The 18,498-nt window shown below is 35.6% G+C and overlaps 2 protein-coding genes across 21 annotated transcripts; one reads left to right on the top strand and one right to left on the bottom strand.

Moving 5' to 3' along the window:
- Window positions 1–491: 491 nt before the first annotated feature.
- Window positions 492–13,489, bottom strand: LOC110818439 (uncharacterized). 20 transcript variants are annotated; one of them, XM_088218244.1, is made up of 7 exons: window positions 13,217–13,489; window positions 11,581–11,703; window positions 11,377–11,458; window positions 9,615–9,676; window positions 1,403–1,529; window positions 1,205–1,322; window positions 492–923 (listed from the first exon to the last, which is right to left on the bottom strand). In XM_088218244.1, the coding sequence occupies exons 4-7, from the start codon at window positions 9,640–9,642 to the stop codon at window positions 852–854; spliced, it is 345 nt and encodes a 114-aa protein (XP_088074370.1). In that variant the 5' UTR covers window positions 9,643–9,676; window positions 11,377–11,458; window positions 11,581–11,703; window positions 13,217–13,489; the 3' UTR covers window positions 492–851. The 20 variants fall into 20 exon arrangements, with proteins under 20 accessions (XP_088074370.1, XP_088074373.1, XP_088074371.1 ...); XM_088218247.1 differs by having other exon boundaries at window positions 11,581–11,683; XM_088218245.1 differs by lacking the exon at window positions 13,217–13,489 and adding an exon at window positions 13,003–13,210.
- A 491-nt stretch (window positions 13,490–13,980) lies between these two features.
- LOC110818317 (DNA binding / DNA-directed RNA polymerase) lies at window positions 13,981–17,651 on the top strand. Its single transcript, XM_022047138.2, has 4 exons — window positions 13,981–14,837; window positions 15,457–15,606; window positions 16,224–16,538; window positions 17,039–17,651. Exons 1-4 carry the CDS (start codon window positions 14,337–14,339, stop codon window positions 17,444–17,446), a joined length of 1,374 nt encoding a protein of 457 aa, XP_021902830.1. The 5' UTR covers window positions 13,981–14,336; the 3' UTR covers window positions 17,447–17,651.
- Window positions 17,652–18,498: the final 847 nt, after the last annotated feature.

Genomic DNA, 18,498 nt, shown 5'->3' with positions numbered 1-18,498 from the left:
AGACCTTTGAAATATCAATTTATATATAATTAGAATGGTGTTGGGAAAAAAATAATATATATAAAAATAATGTTGGTCTTTCTTGTGGAGCAAAAAAATGGACGAGTTTTCTGTTCAAGTTTTTGATAGCTTGTGAGGTTAGACAAAAAAATCATACTACTTCTGCTTCCATTTTTGACGCAATAGACCTTTGTTTTCTTTTACTTTCTTTTTAAGGAAAGTTGAGAAAAGAAAATTTCATAGTTTTGATTAACGAGTATTTCTTGTTTGATATTTTCAGCCTTTTGTTTTTTACTAATTCATGTTATTATAATCTTTAGGATGAATGAGCAAATTAATCAACTATTTTCATCACATTTCATTTTATACACACAGGATACTACTCTCCAAAACGAAACAATTTGAAGCCATATATATATATATATATATATATATATATATCTCTCTCTCTCTCTGAGTTTTAGTTTCTGTTATAATGCATACACCATCCAGAAAGAAAACCAATCAAGATATCAATATCCAATTTCTTGAAGCACTTAACAAACAACAGTCTCAAATGATACCCCGCCATTTTGCTACGAATCATGCCATTTTCATACACACGCAGGACAAATCCTCACGGGGATTCAAATATCAATTCTAGTAATTTCTCTTCCTTGTTACTGCTTCCTAAAGTTCCCACTGCCATCCGTTAACAGTTATTTCACAGTTTCAGTAGACATTTCATATCATGTTCTGTACATGATCATATGGAACTTGTTTTAATTGCTTCAAGTTTCAGATAGTTGCGACTTCTGCAGTGCCAGTCTTTGTTTTTCTTCCCCAGCGTTACTACTAGATGGAAGCTTTATCTACACCATTCTCATATCTGGGTTTCCTTTCATTTCGGGAATCATGTGCAAGTACGATGGATAGAGATACTCCTAATGGCGAGAAAGCAGAAGAATGATTATTGTGATAACAACGACAACTGTACATATCAAAGCCTGCAATGGCCATCACGTATGTGATTGATTAAGACATAAATGGCAAACCAAAAGACTAATCAAACTTGTTGACCATTTAAATCTTCAACATTATAATAACTAACTACTCGCTGCTCACGGTGCTCTTCAGCACAGAGTTGACAGCTTTTTCATATGATTGTGATCATATAGCCATCATAAGAACAAGAAATTATAAACAGTTCATGAGGTTCACTCACAGCTATTGCAGAAGCAGCAAGTCCTGATCGCTCCCTTGGATCCTTACGGTAATAGTTACCAAAGTATAGAACGGTTGCGAAGTACCAAATCAATGGGCATACAAATCCAAGGAGAAGGCTATGGAAAGCAGTTAAACCACACATGAGGGTAGGAAATAATAAGAGATGGAGTAAGTGGAGGAGGTTGGAAGAACTTACGAAGACCATCCTATTCCGCAGCCAAAGCAAGGAAGGGGTTTATCATAAGCTCCTAATTGGGGACCCTCTACATCTCGAATGGGTGCATATTCACCTTTCTTTTGTTCAATCACATCTGTTGAGAGTCCTGTGTTTGGAGCAAGTGTCTGATTACTACTTATTCATTAAGAACCATATCTGCAGAATGTCTCCAAAAGAAAAAAGAAGAAAAGCATTCTGCATTTTCTTTTTTCATTATGAAGGAAAGTATTAGTCACGGAAATATATGCATGGTAACATATTCCCAACACATAGATGAAGCAATTAATGCATGGGCAAAGCAATTGTGTTTATGCAGCTTTTAGAAGAACAACTCAAAAGCCAAAATACTTTTTGAAAATAAAATTTTATTAAGGGAGCAGAATATAAACAGGAGGAGATAAAGAATCCTTAATAAAAAAGAAATAAAATCAGGAAGGAACAGAAAAATGGAACAAAAAGAGGGGGTTAACAATTATTGTTAGAGAGCCTCTTGTCTGGAAAAGAAATCTAAGACAGCCTCCTAATTCCTTTGCATGATAGGCAAAGGCAAACACTGAAAAAGGCATGCACTTTAGGCCATAAAGTCCATCATAGCTTGTGTAATATTAATACATTTTTGGCCCAGTCACAAAACCAGCACCCAGCAAAAAGAATCCCTCTTCAAGGCATTTTATGCTTGCTTCACCCATCCACTTAAACGGATCAAGAAAAACACCTCAGGCAAACAACTTTAACCCCAAATTAAGAGGCAAACAACTTACTCCAAATATGAGAAGCCACCTCACAATACAAGAACACTACTAATCTTTGACTCCCTAGAAACTAGAAGACATCAAAAAAATATAAGGTGAAATAGCAATATTTGGACGATGGCTCTGAAACAAGCTATTAGTGTTAATCTTACTAAGAATTGGAATCCCAATAAAGATGTTAACCTTTTGATGGAACTTTCACCTTCTGGAAAGAACTAGCAAAAACAGAATGGGTAGAAGTATGATCTTGATTCAAAAAGGTCAAGAAAAGATTACAAAAGTATATACTGGAAGATCCAAGAGACCGAGCCTACTCATCAGCATAAGGTGATGGATGAAAAGACTCAAGCATAGTGATGTCAAAAATCTCTTTGCGGTTTTAAATGTCTGTAAAATTCAATATTCCAGAGACATGAAGACCTTGCTGGGTGACAAAAGAAGGAATATAATGATTTTGGCACACCAAGAGCTTATAAAGGCGAGGAAATATAATAGGAAAAAAAAAACGCTCTTGCAACCAAGGATCCTCCCCAAAATAAAAAAAACAAAAACTATCTCCCACCCCCCAAATGAAGCAAAGGATGAACTGAAGAATATACCTAAAATAAGAATATCAAAGGGCTTCACTGACTCATGTTTGCTCCCTCTGGTCTCCCACCCAATTTGATGAAGAATATACCTACTCCTGATCACCCTATGCCACAAAGACAGTGGCTCAAGAGGAAGACACCGAAACCATTTAGTAACTGAAAGGGATATTTTTGGAAACCAGATTCTCTGAGACTCCACCTTCCTTTTTAGCTGAACAACATATCCAATTTACTGGTGATCCTTCTTTTCCTATCAACCCCAGTCCAAAGAAAACCCCTCATTATTCTCTCAATTTTGTCTACTACACCCACTGAGAGTCCTGCAAGGGGAAATGTAATAAAGAGGAATACTAGACAAGCAAGCTCGGATAACCATAACCCTTCCCCTCTATTAGAATATTGTAAAATATTCTTGTACATAAAAGTATGACTATTTTTTCAAATATGTTAGCGTAATTAAGAAGTAAATTAATAGGATAATTTATGTTGGTTACCATATATAAATTCATCTACATGTATATATATCTCTACTCTCATTTCAAAAAAACTATAAAAAAATATTCAGTACTCTTTTCACTAACTCTTACATGGTATCAGAGTTAGGGTTAGGGTTAAGGTGTTGAAGATCAAATTACATCAGACCAAAAGAATAGTTGAACAACCCATTCAAATCGCCGGAGGAAGTTGACAACTGATCCCTGGCCAATTTGGAGTGCGGCCAGCACAGTGGTGTACATGGGAGAAGCTGAGGAGGTTGTTTGTGCGGCAGTTTGAGACTGTGTGCATTGGGTTTGCCGGAGGAGGGTACTCCTATGTGTGTTGTTTTTCCGTACAAGAACATAAGCTGCTAAGGAGCTCGGTTGGCCAGTCCTGTGCATGAAACCAGAAGGCCGGAGAGGAGAAAGCTGCAGAAGAGCAGACAGTGCAACAGAAAGCGATTCTCTGCTCTTCGACGCAATTTGAGGTGTTTCTGCGAATGTCATTCCAGATTAGGGTGAGCATTGGAGTTCTGTGGTGATTTCCGACTAAAAGAAGACTGTTTGGTGGTTTCCAGGGGTGGTGCGTGGCTCTCCAGCGACGGCGCGTGCGACAGTGTAGAATCTTCGATGGTTGACAATGAGGTTCCAGTAGGGTTGTTGACAACCGTGCGTGAAGAAGTACTCTATTTTCTCAAATTTTCTGGTATATCTGTAGTGTTTTTGGTGTGTCTCTAACTGCTGTGTTTGGATATTTTGGGTGACAATTTGTGAATATTCTTGAATAAAAAATAAGTAATAACAGGTTTTCTGTAAGTGAGGTAGTCCAAGCAATATCAAAAATCACTAAGCATAAATTAAACAGCACAAATTATTTGAAATGGATCAAAACTATTAGGGTTTATCTACACAGTAGTGATAAAGATGATCACTTGACTCAAAACCCTCCCACTGATGAAACTAGACAAATCTAACTAAGAGATGATGCACGATTGTTTTTGCAGATTACAAACTCAATTGATAATGAGGTAATTGCCTTAATTAATCATTGTGAGTTTGTTAAAAAACTGATGGATTATTTAAAATTTCTCTCACGGCCTATTTTATGGAATTTAAAAAGATACATGAGGAGTTTAATATACTTTTGTCGTTTAGTGCTGGCATCAAGGTACAACAAACACAGAGAGAGCAGATGGTCATAATGAGCTTCTTGACTGATCTCCATACGAATTTGAGACTGCTAAATCTCAAATTCTATCTGGTTTCGAGATCACAACTCTTCGAAAAATTTTCAGTAGAGTGTTACATACAGAGACTACTACACCTAATCAACATACTAATGTTCTTGTTGCCAGAGGAGGAGGAAGAAATAATACCAGGAGAGGGAACAGAGCAATGGATAGTCAGAATAGTGATTGAAGCAATATTGTTTGTTATTACTGTCATGAGTAAAGATACATAAAACGACAATGCAAGAAATTACAAGACTGGAATCAGAGAACACAAACTGCTAATATTGCTACTGTTGCTATTGTTAGCTTCTCTTATAAGAAAACTATTATGGTTTTAGCTGATGAGTATGAAAGATTCTCACAGTTTCAAGATTCTTTGAAAGAATACACATCAGCCGCTGCTTCTACTGAATCAGATAAAAAATGTCTTATCTCCTCATCAAATAAATAAGTGATTGATTCTGATGCTACAAATCACATGACAAGTAATCCTAATATCTTCTCTACATTTCGATCACACAGAGCGACTTCTCTTGCAACTATTGCTGATGAGTCAACATATAATATTGAGAATTTCAGGACTATAAAATCAACTACTTCTATTACCCTGACATCTGTTTTAAGTTTACCTAAACTTATTTTCAATTTGATTTATGTAAGTAAACTTATCAAAGATCTTAATTATCGTATCTCATTCTTTCCTAATCATTGTCCTTTTCAGGATTTTATAACGAAACAGATTATTGGTAAAGGGCATGTATAAGAAGGTCTCTACATTCTTGATAGTTGGGTGCCTCGATCAGTTGTCTGCTCTAGTGTTGTCTCTCTATTTGAAATACATTGTCAGTTGGGATATCCATCTCTCATTGTATTGAAAAAGTTGTGTCCTCAATTTCTTGATGTATCTTCATTAGATTGTGAGTTGTGTGTCAGGAACCCATTTATGGTGAAATAAAAGAAAAGGTAAGTTACAAAATTCACAAAAAAAGACGAAATAATAAGAAAACTAGGGTTAAGGTTTGTCAATCCTGATAAGCTCATCAATCCCGCAGCCGACACCTCAGCCATCCTCATCTCATCCTGTGGCAAACACTGTGCTCACTGCACCGTGCAATTCTGACAAGTTGATTCCGCCAACAAGAACGTTTCCTTCATTGCATTTAAGCCTATAAATGGCCATCTTTTATTATTTGCAAACATAATGAAATTAATCAATAAAAATCCTCTGTTTTCCCTCTCTTCAATATTTTTCATCTTTTTCTCTATTCTTCTTCTTCCTTATTTTCTCTTCAGATTAAATTCATGTCTAAGGTGTCTGACAAGGTAGCATTAGAGCCCAAACCGGCGGAATCCTACGGCGGGGTTGCACCCCACACTCAATCCAAAGGGAAGGCAACGGCGATCGAGCTGGAGAAACCCGAACTCTCCGTGAAGGATGTTGATAGAAAATTCACCTCCTTCATGGAAGAAATGTATGAGATGAAGGCAAATTCAGTATCAGTTCAAGTACCTGGTAGAGCTGATACATGGCTGAGCGCCGCACCAGGAGAAACCCAAAGAAGGCTCAATGCATTTGATAGCCGAAACCCGCGAGGCTGATGATCTTCTTCTCTTTCCTAACAGTACGAGCTAGTTAGGGGCTCTAACACCCTCAGAAGACTGGCCAAAGCCAACGGATCCACGCGGAGAGAGAGGTCTGCTTCCTCTCCTGAGGAGCGGCCATCTCCCTGTTACTCCCCCGAACGGCACGCACGACACAGAAGGGTTTCAACCCTTATTTAGGCCTGGTTCACTGGACCGAACCGAACCAGCGGAGGAAGTGGACTGGCCTGATTCGACCCGAACCAGTCTACACCGATCCAGCCCGACCTGACCTGATTTGAACCGAACCAGGTCTGTTCCCGGCTGAACTGGCCCAAACTGAACCGGCCTAATGGATCCTATGCCCAGAAATGGTTCTGCCAAATTTCTTTTGCTTCTCAAGGTGGAGATTCCATTTTTCAAAAGAATAAATCCCTGCAGGTGGATTCGAAAGTGTGAGAAATATTTTATGATGCACAATATTCTTGACAAGTAGAAGGTGACGATTGCATCATTGTACTTAGGAGAAATTTTTTATATATGGTACTATGGATGGCAAGCCAAAATTAATGTCATAGATTGAAACTATTTTGCGAAAAAGCTTTGTCGTAGATTTGGAGGACCATTATAGAAGGATTTCATAGAGGAATTTACCAAACTATCTTAAACAGGTACTGTTCTTGACTATTTAAAAAATTTTGAACACTTACGCTCTCTCATGGATGCAGATAACCCAACACTTTCAGAAAGATTTTCATATCCACCTTTATTAGTGATCTCAAGCCACAGTTACAGGCCATGCTAAGACTCCTCAAGCCGCAAACGCTTAATAAAGCATTCGAACAGGCCTTACTACAAGAACAATCTGTTATAAAACTGTCTCGAAATTAATATCATACTAATAAAGTTATTAAAATCGCGAAAGTATTTCAAACAATAAATAATGATCAACTGCTCCGAAAGGATATGGAGCTTAGAAGAGCAACAGCTACTTGCTACAACTGTGGAGACTGGTATTTTCCAGGACACCATTGTGCAAATAAACCAGTAATGGCCATAGAGGAAATTGTCATGGAAGGGTCTCTAAGAGAAAAGGTTTTCTCAAATCAACCTTGAGGACAAGGTCGATACTCAAGGGGATGGTATTGCCACGAACCCATTTAAAGTAAAATAAAAGGAAGGGTAGGTTAGGAAATTCACACAAAAAGATAAAATAATTAGAAAACTAGGGTTAAAGTTTGTCAATCATGATCAGCTCATCAATCCTGCAGCTGACGCCTCAGCCATCCTCATCTCATCCTGCGGCGGATGCCGCTCACCACACCGTGCAATTCCGACAAGTTGATTATGCCAATAAGAACATTTCTTTTATTGCATTTAAACCTATAAATGACCATCTTCCATCGTTTGTAAACAAAATGGAAATTAATCAATAAAAATCTTCTGTTTTCTCTCTCTTCAATATTCTTCATCTTCTTCTCTGTTCTTCTTCCCTATTTTCTCTTTAGATCAGACCCATGTGTAAGGTGTCTGACATCATATCAGTTTGCAAAATATTATCGTAACTCGTCGAGTTCAAGAATTAATAAATGAGCTGAGTCTGCTTTTGAATTAGTTCATTCTGATATTTAGAGTTCGTGTCCTATTATGTGTAAAACAGGGTTTAAATATTGTTACTTTTGTTGATGATTTTTTTCGAATAACTTGAATATACTTTATGAAGAATTATTCTGAAATATTTACTCATTTCTGTGCTTTTCTTGCGGAAATCAAAACTCAATTTAATGTTCCTATGCATGTGCTAAGAAGTGGTAATATTAAAGAATATATGTTAGATTCATTTCAAAATTATATGACTCAACATGAGATTCTTCATCAATTTTCTTGTGTTGATACATCATCTCAAAACGAGATTACTGGGAGAAAAAACAGATATTTACTTGAAACTGTTCGATCTCTCTTATTTAAGACACGAGTTCATAAGCAATTCTACGCTAATGCTGTATCCACTGCTTGTCGTCTATCATCTACAGTACTCAAAGGTGATATTCCTTACAGTATTCTTTTTCCCAACAAATCTTTGTTTTTGGTAGAGTCGCTAGTATTTGGTAATATTTGTTATCTTCGAAATGTATGATCCAGTATTATTAAGTTGGATTCCAAAGCCTTAAAGTGTGTTTTTTTATAATATTCTTGCTTGTAAAAGAGATATCGGTGTTACTTTTCAAACCTCAATAAATATCTAATATCAACCGATGTAATCTTCTAAGAGAATATATTGTTCTTCTCCTCACAGTCTATTTCTACAGATCAAGTGAAGGACGATAAGTGACTCATCTATAGATTCCAGAACAGTACCTCTACAGAGCAACTAGATAATGGTATTTTTTTCTAATGTGCCTTCTGAGCAAACTGATGATGGTGTGCTTCCAACTCAAGAACAACCACTTATTATTCATATTTATTCAAGAAGACAACAGACTAATATTACATGTCCTGCACCAACTTCTTCATCATCTAATCCTTCCATCCATGATCTTGATCTTCCCATCAATTTTCGTAAAGGTACACGTCAATGCACCCTTCCTCATTCTATTTACTTCATTGCTAATTTTATTTCATATGATCATTTGTCTCATTCGTCTAACTCTAATTGTTTTTATAAATTTCATTTCTATACCCAAAACAGTTAAGGAGACTCTGAATCATCCTGATTGGCGTAATACTATACTTGAGAAGATAAATGTTTTTGATGATAATCATACATGAGATTTGATAGGTTTACCCAAAGGAAAAAATGTTGTAAAATGCAAATGGATATTTACAGTCCAAGTGAATCCAGATGGATTTATAGCGAGACTTAAAACTCCATTGGTAGTAAAAGGTTATGCTCAGACTTATGGGGTGGATTATTCTGATACATTCTCGCAAGTGGCCAAACTTATTTCTGTCCACTTATTCATATTTATTACAGCCTCTAGAGACTAACCCTTACGCTAGCTAAACATTGAAAATACATTTTTTCATGATGATCTCTGAGAAGAAATATATATGGAGCAATCACCTGGGTTTGTTACTTAGGAAGAGTACGAAAAAGTCTGTTATTTAAAAAAAATTTGTATAGTTTGAAGTAGAATCCCCGTGTGTGTTTGACAAGTTTAGTGAGCTAATCTGTGAGTTCGGATTAAAGAAAAGAAAGTATAATCATTCAGTCTTCTATAAACAATCAACAGTTGGTATTATACTTCTTTTTGTTTATATTGACGTTATTATGATTAAAGAAAATAATATCCTCTCTCAAGTCATTCTTCCATACCAAGTTCAATACCAAAGATTTAGGACAGCTAAAATACTTTCTGTGAATTGAAATAACGAGAAGTAAGGAATGAATTTTGTCATATTAGAGGAAGTATGTACTTGATCTACTTACAGAAACAGAAAAGTTGAGAGCTAAGTCATGCAATACACTTATGATACCAAGTTTACATCTTACAAAAGATGATGGTGATCTCCCTGATGATCTAGAAAAATACATGCAACTAGTTGGGAAATTGAATTACCACACCGTAACTCGTTCAGATATTGCATATCTTATCAGTGTTGCAAGTCAATTTGTCTGCACCTACAGTCAAACATTAGGAGGTTTTGAAACAGATTTTGTGTTATTTAAAAGGTGTCATAAGACTCGACATAGTATTTAAAAATCATGGACATACTCATATTGAATGTTTTACAGATGTTGAATGGGATAGATTTAAAATTAAAAGGAGATCTACTACAAGCTATTGTGTTTTTGTTGGTGGGAATCTCGTATTACGTAAAAGTAAAAATCAAACAATAGCATCTCACTCAAGTGCAGAGTCTGAATATAAACTTATGACCCAATCCACATGTAAAATCTTATGGATATATCATCTTTTATATGAAGTGGATTTGAAACCCACATCTCCAGTAAAACTCTAGTGCGATAATCAGACTGTTTTTCATATTGTCTCAAATTATGTGTATCATGAGAGAACCAAACATATCGAAATTGATTGTCAATTCATCCAAGAGAAAATTCAAGAAAACTTTCTATCTACTAGTTATGTAAAAACAGAAAAACAACTTAGTGATATATTCACAAAGCCTCTGAATGAAATATGAATTGAGTATTTTCGGAATAAACCGAACATGATTAATATTTATACTCCAATTTGAGGGGGAGTGTTAAAATATTCTCTGTACATAATAGTATAATTATATTTCTAAATATTTTAATATAATTAGGAAAAAAATTAATAGGGTCATTTATGTTGATTACCCATTTACATATATATATATCCTTACTCTCATTTCAATAAGATATAAGAAAATATTCAATACTCTTTAACTCTTACACCCTAAAAAAGAAGAAAGCACACACATCTAATTGTCTAACTTCTTGTTGGACCCAAAAGACTACTTGCTTGAGTATTTTTCCCCAAAGCAACCTGTATGTGGGTAATCAACCAATTCAAAATTTCACAAACCTTAACCTCAGTCAGTCTTTATAGCACATGATCTTTGATGTTAGTGCCCCACAAACCACTTTCACTTAAATTTATCCAACACTAAAAATCATCTTAAAAAATCAAGTGCCAGGATAATATATAAATAGAACCAACACATATCCATAAAACTGTTACACTAAACCTCAGTGTTCAAGTTAACTTATAGAGGAGGGAGCAATATGGTCAAATTTGATTCAATTAGAATGAAGTAGTAATCTCACACACTATAGAGGAATTCCATTGATTAAATTAATACCTTTCAACTATAGTGACCAGAATGAGTTAAAAAGCCTGAACAACAGAAAATTAATTTGGAGAATGACGACCCATCAACAAGCAAAATTCCAATTTTTCCACAAACATGACATGACATTAATGATTGGTATCAAGCTTCAAAAAATAGGACTTATGCGCCCCTATAGATTTTATTCCCAGATGTCTCAATAAGTCCTTTGGTTTCAATCACCCAAAAGAGAAACAGTACATTGGTTTCGATATAACAAAGTAGGTTGAGCAATTAAGAAAAAGATCTTGTTAAATCTTTATTCAATGGCCTCCATCATCATAGCTCTTTATTTAGAAACTCAAATTATCATGAATAGGGATAACATACAAACATTGCATGCACATCAATTAAAACACCATTAAGCTCATAAGCAAAAATACTAACTAAAAGAGGCCTCATAATAGTTAAGCTAGCACAAAACAGTTGCATGTTGCAACACTGAGGTGAAAAATTAAAAATAAAATATCTCTATATATATATATATAAACAGGAATATAAAAGTACTCTGATCCATATGTCCCGGCCTCCCGCAATTCCACTAGTATATTGGTTTCTTAAAATTCTTTCTCTGCCCTTTCATGGAATTCTGCAACATAAAAACATCCATGTTATCAAGAAGTAGTAAAGAGTGAGTAGGACAGGATGTTCTATGCCATTTGGGGGAGGGAGTAAGGTAGACGGAAGAAGTAACTGCTCCAATAAGCTTACCCTTTTGAATGTATCCTAGTTCATTGATTTGTTTAGAGAATTATCAAGCTGAATATTCGCTGAAAGAAATCCCAGAACTTCTCCAGATGTTTATTTACAACAACTATGCAAGATAGCACCTTTCTAAGAAAAAGGAGGAAAGAAAGAAAGTTGCTACAGGAAAAGAATGATTGTTCCAAAGGTAAAACAAGCAAATTTCTGTTAGGAACTAGGGGATCGACCAAACACAGGACATGTTAACTATCATATAATATGCGAAAAATGATAAGTTTGCATTTTTTTAGCTCCGAGGAATTTAAAATCATAACAACTGCTTACACAAAGCACAATAGAATTCAAGCAAATACCAAAGTTAGGAGTAACAATTAGGTACACCATAATTATCAATCTATTCTCATTAATACTTTTGCTAATTCTTCCAGCACCTTAAAGGACTAACAGATGTACCATAGGGGTGAAGCAAACAAACTCACCACATCCAAGAATACAGGGAGATACTCAGTTGTATTAGACCAAAACAGTCATCATTGGTACAGGAACATTTTTTTTAACAAAGAAAAAGGTAGTATTTATCACAAGGCACTAAGGAGTGTCACGAATGTACAATATAGTTAGGTGTGAATGAAAATATCTATGAGATCCGTCAACACAGAAAAATCAGATGGTGAGCAACCACTAAACCATAACTTCGAAAATGTAGGCTATAACCCAGAAAATAGCTAGAAGGGATGAGAAAAATAAATCTTTCCAGTGCCTATCATAAATAGAGAAATCAACTGTGGCTGGTACTTTCAACTTAGGTAGATGCAAAAAGAGAAAATGAGTTGAAAGATTTCCATATAAGTTTAATGCATTGTCAAACTCCAACCCTGTTGAAATTCAATCCCTGAGGAAAGACAAGTACAAGTAACCTTGCTCAACTTCCCACCTCTGCAGGTCTCAAACGAAGAATGAAATCAATGCAAATCAACTTGAGAAAAGCTAATAAAACACAATATGATTTTAGGACATTAACTTGGAATCAGTTCAAGCATACAGAAAGTAAATAAAATGAAAAGAAAAAGCAATCGAAAAGAGACCAGCTTCTCATTCCTTACAAGTAAAGCGGATGGGCCAACTAGAGTTTTTTATAAATTTAAATTATACCAGTAAAGCAACACATCAACTACCCCAAATTACAACCGGAATAAACTCTTCTGCGATAGCACGCAAGGGGAGAGAAAATTGCCCAAACCCCAGAAAGATACCCTTACATTTGAATGCAAAATAAGCAAATATTTTCATTCGACATGAAATTTAGAAGAACAAATCGAAGATATAGATATATATAATCACATATTTAAATAGAAAGTAGAGAGAAGCCCCATCTTAAAAAAACAAAACAAAACAAAAACAAAAAAAGAGAGCTAGCAGAGGACGTACGGAAAAATCATCAAGACAAGCTCAACCAAACAGGGGGGAATGAAAGATAAGCCATATTTTTCAAGGAGGCAATTTCAAGCAAACCCACTAAGAACTGTAATGGAAGAAGAAACCGTACAAGTAGAGCAGTAACTTCATGCAAAACCGGGAGCTTCAACACAGTAAAAAATGGAAAGATAAGAGAGAGGGAAAGAAAGTGTGAGAATCAACTTACCTGTCAAGTTCGACGAGGGAGATGCAAGATGGAAAAAAAAGGCAGCTTCTTGCTGAAGATGACGCGTTAATAAATTAATGGGGCTTTACGTTTTGATCTCTGCCATTAATCACCTAAAGCTCAAAGTAATGGCAGCAATTTAATATAACTCTTCAAACCGGTTGCTGGCTCTTTTTTTTTTTTTTTTGATTATTTTCTGTGGGTTGAAATGTATTTCTACAATTTTACACGGCTTGATTCGTTTATTAAAATTACAAATTAAGGAACCTTGCAGTCTCTTGTAATCTAAACTCATTAATAGCAAATCTTTATCAGAAAGGAAAAATGAATTATATGCCTAATTTGGTGGAAATTAGGTTAAATCAGATATTTCCTTCGTTCAAACAAACGTTACACACTGAAAATTAACTAATTTAATAATTGCATTTTCATCATGATATCAGTAAATTAAACTTTTTTTTAATCTTATTTTAAATTTATAAACAGAAACTCCTTCATTCATGAATTGATTTGTTCGTAATATGTTTTTGTAATTATTTGTCAGATATAATCATATTCACTGTAGCCAACTTTTTGGGAGGGAGGGAAAAAAGGTTCGACATTAATATAGTACTAAGCCTGTAGATAAGATAATCATAAACCTAATTTACGCTTTAGAAGACCCAAAAAAACTGACAATATAAATTCAATCCAGCCCATACTCTTGGCCCAATAATCTTAAGCCCACATCGCCCGTGAGGAACAGAATCTATAAAAGAAGGCTCTTAGGGTTACCAAGCAGAGGAAGAGCGAGGTAACTAGAAACTGAGCTGGAGAACGAAGTAGCACGGCTGACTCCTGCAAAGAGGAAGAAGACAAAGAAGCAGGCTCGGGAGGCACGAGCACGCCTGTAGGAAAAGGAAAATTTGCACGTGAAATCAGAGGAAGGGAGAGCAGTGGAGGGCTGAGCGGGTCAAGAAAACTAAGAATTGGCCTATAGAGGAGCGAGAATCCGAGGGTAAAGAGGAGGAATTCTGTTTCGAATAAGAGGGAGCCTAGAGAGAGGAGCATATTAGAGAGAATCAGAGGATTGTAGGGGGTATCTCGGGTTTCTGGGAGAAACAGAGGGGAAACTGAGCAGATGGAGTTCGTTCAAAACCCTGAGATGCAAGAAGAAAGAGAAGATACAAAATCACCAGAAACCATAAGCAAGAAATCAAGTAAAAAAAGGAAGAGAGAGAGGAAGCATGACGGGGAGGAAGAAAAGAGAGAAGAAATCCATGCGACAATCAAGTATATCACAGCGCAGCCTGATAAGGTCCCTCCTGTAGTAGCATATTTCTCATCTGGGTATAACCCAGTTGTCGAAACTCAACGAAACCAAGAAACTTACAATAATGGTGTTAATGATCAATCGCCGAACAAGAATTTAGAAGCACCTAGGGTTAAAATTTACAGGAACAAGGTTGAGAAAAAGAGCAACAGGTTGCAGGTTGTGGTGAGCCCACCTGGTTCAAAAGTGGAGTTTGTAGGTTCCAATTTTGCTGGCGAAGGCGCTACGAGGCAGGTCTGTGTCTACACGCTTGGGGTTCTTGACAAGGAGACCAACACTTTGAAGATTGTACCTATTGCTTCTAACAAGGTAACTTCTTTGTCATATTACAAAGGAAAGGCTGGGGAAATTTCTGTTTTCCTTTGTATTTTAGCTTGGAACTTTGGAGTTCATTATTTCTCCTAGGAATTATGTGAAGGCTTTTGCTTGTCTGATGTGTTTTATTATGTTGCACATGTGGTTTTTCACATTTTTCTTAGTCTTACTTATGGGATAATTAGTAGTAATTATATACGGGTTAGAAAATACAATGAAGTTGCTTGAAAAGCCACACAAAGGATTATGTATTTTGATACTCTCTTTTTTTACATATTTCAGTTTTAGAGTTTCAGATTTAATTACAACATAGCAGTAGGTTAGCCTTATGACATAAGGACCTTATTATATTTGGAGTTTGTTAGTTAGCTTGGTTAGTTTATGTCAATATCAATGAATATGTGAGTTTGTTCCTTGAATCCTTAATATGCTTATCTGATACATTGAACCTTAATATGTTAGAGGAACTGTTGCTTTTAAGTTTGCGTCTTGACACTGAAATGTGGACCATGGATATGAAATACCACATTTCTTTCCTTGGTTACTGTTGCTTCTTGATCATGCATATTTTTATAAGAAAATATAATCTTATATGGCTTGGGTTTGGTTGTAGATAATCAGATTGGAACCAAGGGTTGGAGGTCTAGACTATGATAAGGAACCTTCTTCAGTTTCAGTTAAGACTGAACTCTCTGCTGAGCAGAGGGCCGACAGGATGAGAGAGCTTACTAATCTTTATGGGACTAAGAAATCTATCAGCCAGGTATGCCATTTTTCATACGCACAATTTTGGATTGTATATTCTCTCCCTCTCTGCGTGGCTATGCATATATATGTACACACACACTATAAGAAAACTTTGGCATAAGAAGTTGTTTTGAACAAAATTTGGTGGGGGTATTCGTGTATGTTTAGATGCCTACTAATGAAATGATTTATAGCATACCTAGTCTGATTTATCAACTAGTGTTCTTACCTGTCTGGTATTTAATGGATTTTGTTTTTTTGGATGGCAACAAATTTTATTTAATTTGTTTAGCACTAATTTTACTGGGGAAGATACATCTCAATGTATTTAGGAGCAGCAGATTTAATAAGATACCAGATTGATTCTGTAAGAAGCTATATAGTAGTGGGCCTATATTTGGACTGAGTTGTCATGCTACATTAGGCTTCTCTTCAGCATTTTTTTAGTATGAACATCAGGGCTTTCTGTTTATAATACCATAATAAATAAGCCCATTGGGTGTAAGGAGCTACGTTCCAGGCTTCATTGATGGTAATAGACATTCCTAAGATAAAAATGAATTTAATGAACATCATCCTAAATTCAGTTGATTTTTGGAGGGACTGAATTGTATTTTGCTTTGTATCATACAGGCAAAAAAGAGGAGGGCCTTGAACCAAGGAGATGATCCTGAATCTCAGAAGATTCTAGACAGCAAAATTAAAGAAGTGGAGATAAATATGGAGGCTCTTGAAAGTTCTAATGCTCTTATTGCTCGAAATATCCCTCCATATGACTCTTCTGCCACCGATCCGAAGGATGCATATCCATTGGATAAAATCATTCTCAATGGAGAGTGGGCTTACCTTGAAGATATTTATAAGCTTTTGCAAATAGGAAGGGAAGTAGCTACTGATTCATGTCCAGCTTTCATTCGCAACAGAATCTATAAATTGCATGATATTAAGGTAAAGTGTAAGATTCTTAACATCACAATAAATTGATGCAGATTGCACTTTTTCAGTTTTATTGTAAATCCCATGTATGCAAAAGCTTTTTTACTAGTATAACATGTAGACCACATATTGTTAATATGCTGAACTAGGCACTTTAGAATAAATTTTTACATTCAATATTCATAAGAGTTCCATTTAACAAGTTTTCTGTAAGGTGCACTGCAGTACTATAGATCAATGGAGTTTGACTTCCAATGAATATTTAAGCATGCCTCATATGAAAAGGTTCAATGAAAGTTAACTGGTGGTTTATTTTATAAAAAAAAAAAAAAAAAAAAGCCAACTGGTGGTTATTTGATCTTAAAAGGCAAACTTGGTGAGACAAATTTATTATTTTTATGTCAAGATTAATCATGCTTCCACATTAGCCATTGTCCTTGTTTAGTTTCTTTCTCTGTTAACTACTTATTGAAGCTTAATAATCTCTATAGTTGTTATGCCTATGTTAATAGGACGAGACAGAGAAGAAGACACGTGCTTGCATTTTCTCATTTATTGGTCATCTTGTTAAGTTCAAAGACCTGTATTCCCTGGATGGTTTTTCCTCAGCAAAAGACCACAAGATCCCGAACATTTTACGCAATAGGTTTTCTTCAGTTTTTTCTGAAGCAGGATCAAAAAGGCTACCGGTTGATAAAATCAATCTTCTCATTAGTTATGTGTTGGTGCTCACTCTACATGTTGATGAATTCCGGACTGATCCATCTGATATAGCCAAGGACCTAAGGATGAGTCCTATCACATTAAGATCACATTTTGAGAACTTAGGGTGCAAGTTCTCACGTGAGAAAAGCTTGTTGTTTGCTACACTTCCTGTACCTTTAAAGTTTCCATCAGTAAGGCAAAGGCGGCGACGTTAGATGGTAAAATTTTTGTTAATTGTGTTGCTGTTGTATTAAAATAAAAAAAGAAATGAAATAATGATGAATTTATGCTTAATCTTTGGGCATAAATTTAGTGCTAGGAACAGAGTGGAAACAGCTCTGTTAAATCATCTATTTATAATGGTCACTTTTTGTTAGCAATTTTTTGGAGGTACCAATGAAGTAGCTTTTTTTCCTTAAAGATTATTGTGATATTTATTGGAATGAGATTGTGCTAGTCGGGCACAAGCAGGTGATTCTGGTTCTTGCCGGCTTTGCTTTAGAACTTTTGGTTTGCCATTGGAATGGTCACTACATGAATTGACACAAGTGTTCAGTTGGACTAGCAAACAGTTACTTTTTCTTGCATTATTTTGAACAAATGAATATTTGAGAAATATAGGCTATCTTTGTACGGATAATTGTGCCACAAAAGCAGGTTTTGATACAAGAGTTGTGTTTGTAATTTTTCAGAAGGCAGTAGTAGTTGTTCTAGGAAAATGTCTGTTAATAAGAGAGACTTGAATAGGGATGAACAAATAGTTAATGTCATGACTCGAATCTTACTGTGTCACTCTTGGTCTGTTATAGCAAAATGCTGCTGGCAAACCATCAGACATAATCCTCTGGTCATTGAAGAAATCCCATTGTTTTAGAAGGGAGGATAGATAGGTCAAGATTGTGAAATCTGGTTTCGAAGAGGCAAAGCATGTTCCTTTTTTGCATCTTATTAGTTATCACTGTTTGGATGTATGTCCATGGTTCATTTGACTCCCTTTATATTGGAACTAACATTAGTGTGATGGTTTAGCTCAAAAGTTCTTGATTGCCGAAACAACAAGCCCAAACTTTGATTAATCTAATTCAGACAAGGAGATGGGAAGGCTTTTTTTGTAGAGTTTAGAAACGAGATTCCTTAATAATTTGTTTGGGTTTCTCAAGTTTTGCATTCTAAGAGAGAAGAAAGATCAATTGGATTTGGGTTTTTGGACCAAATTTTTCCTCATCAATGATTCCAACAACTTGTTTCCATTTCTTTGTGGGATTTG

The sequence above is a fragment of the Carica papaya genome, chromosome 4, assembly GCF_054855325.1.
Source record: "Carica papaya isolate Zhongbai chromosome 4, ASM5485532v1, whole genome shotgun sequence".
Lineage (NCBI taxonomy): Eukaryota > Viridiplantae > Streptophyta > Magnoliopsida > Brassicales > Caricaceae > Carica > Carica papaya.
The sequence above is the reverse complement of the archived record's forward strand: the minus strand, read 5'-3'. Positions and strand labels throughout refer to the sequence as shown.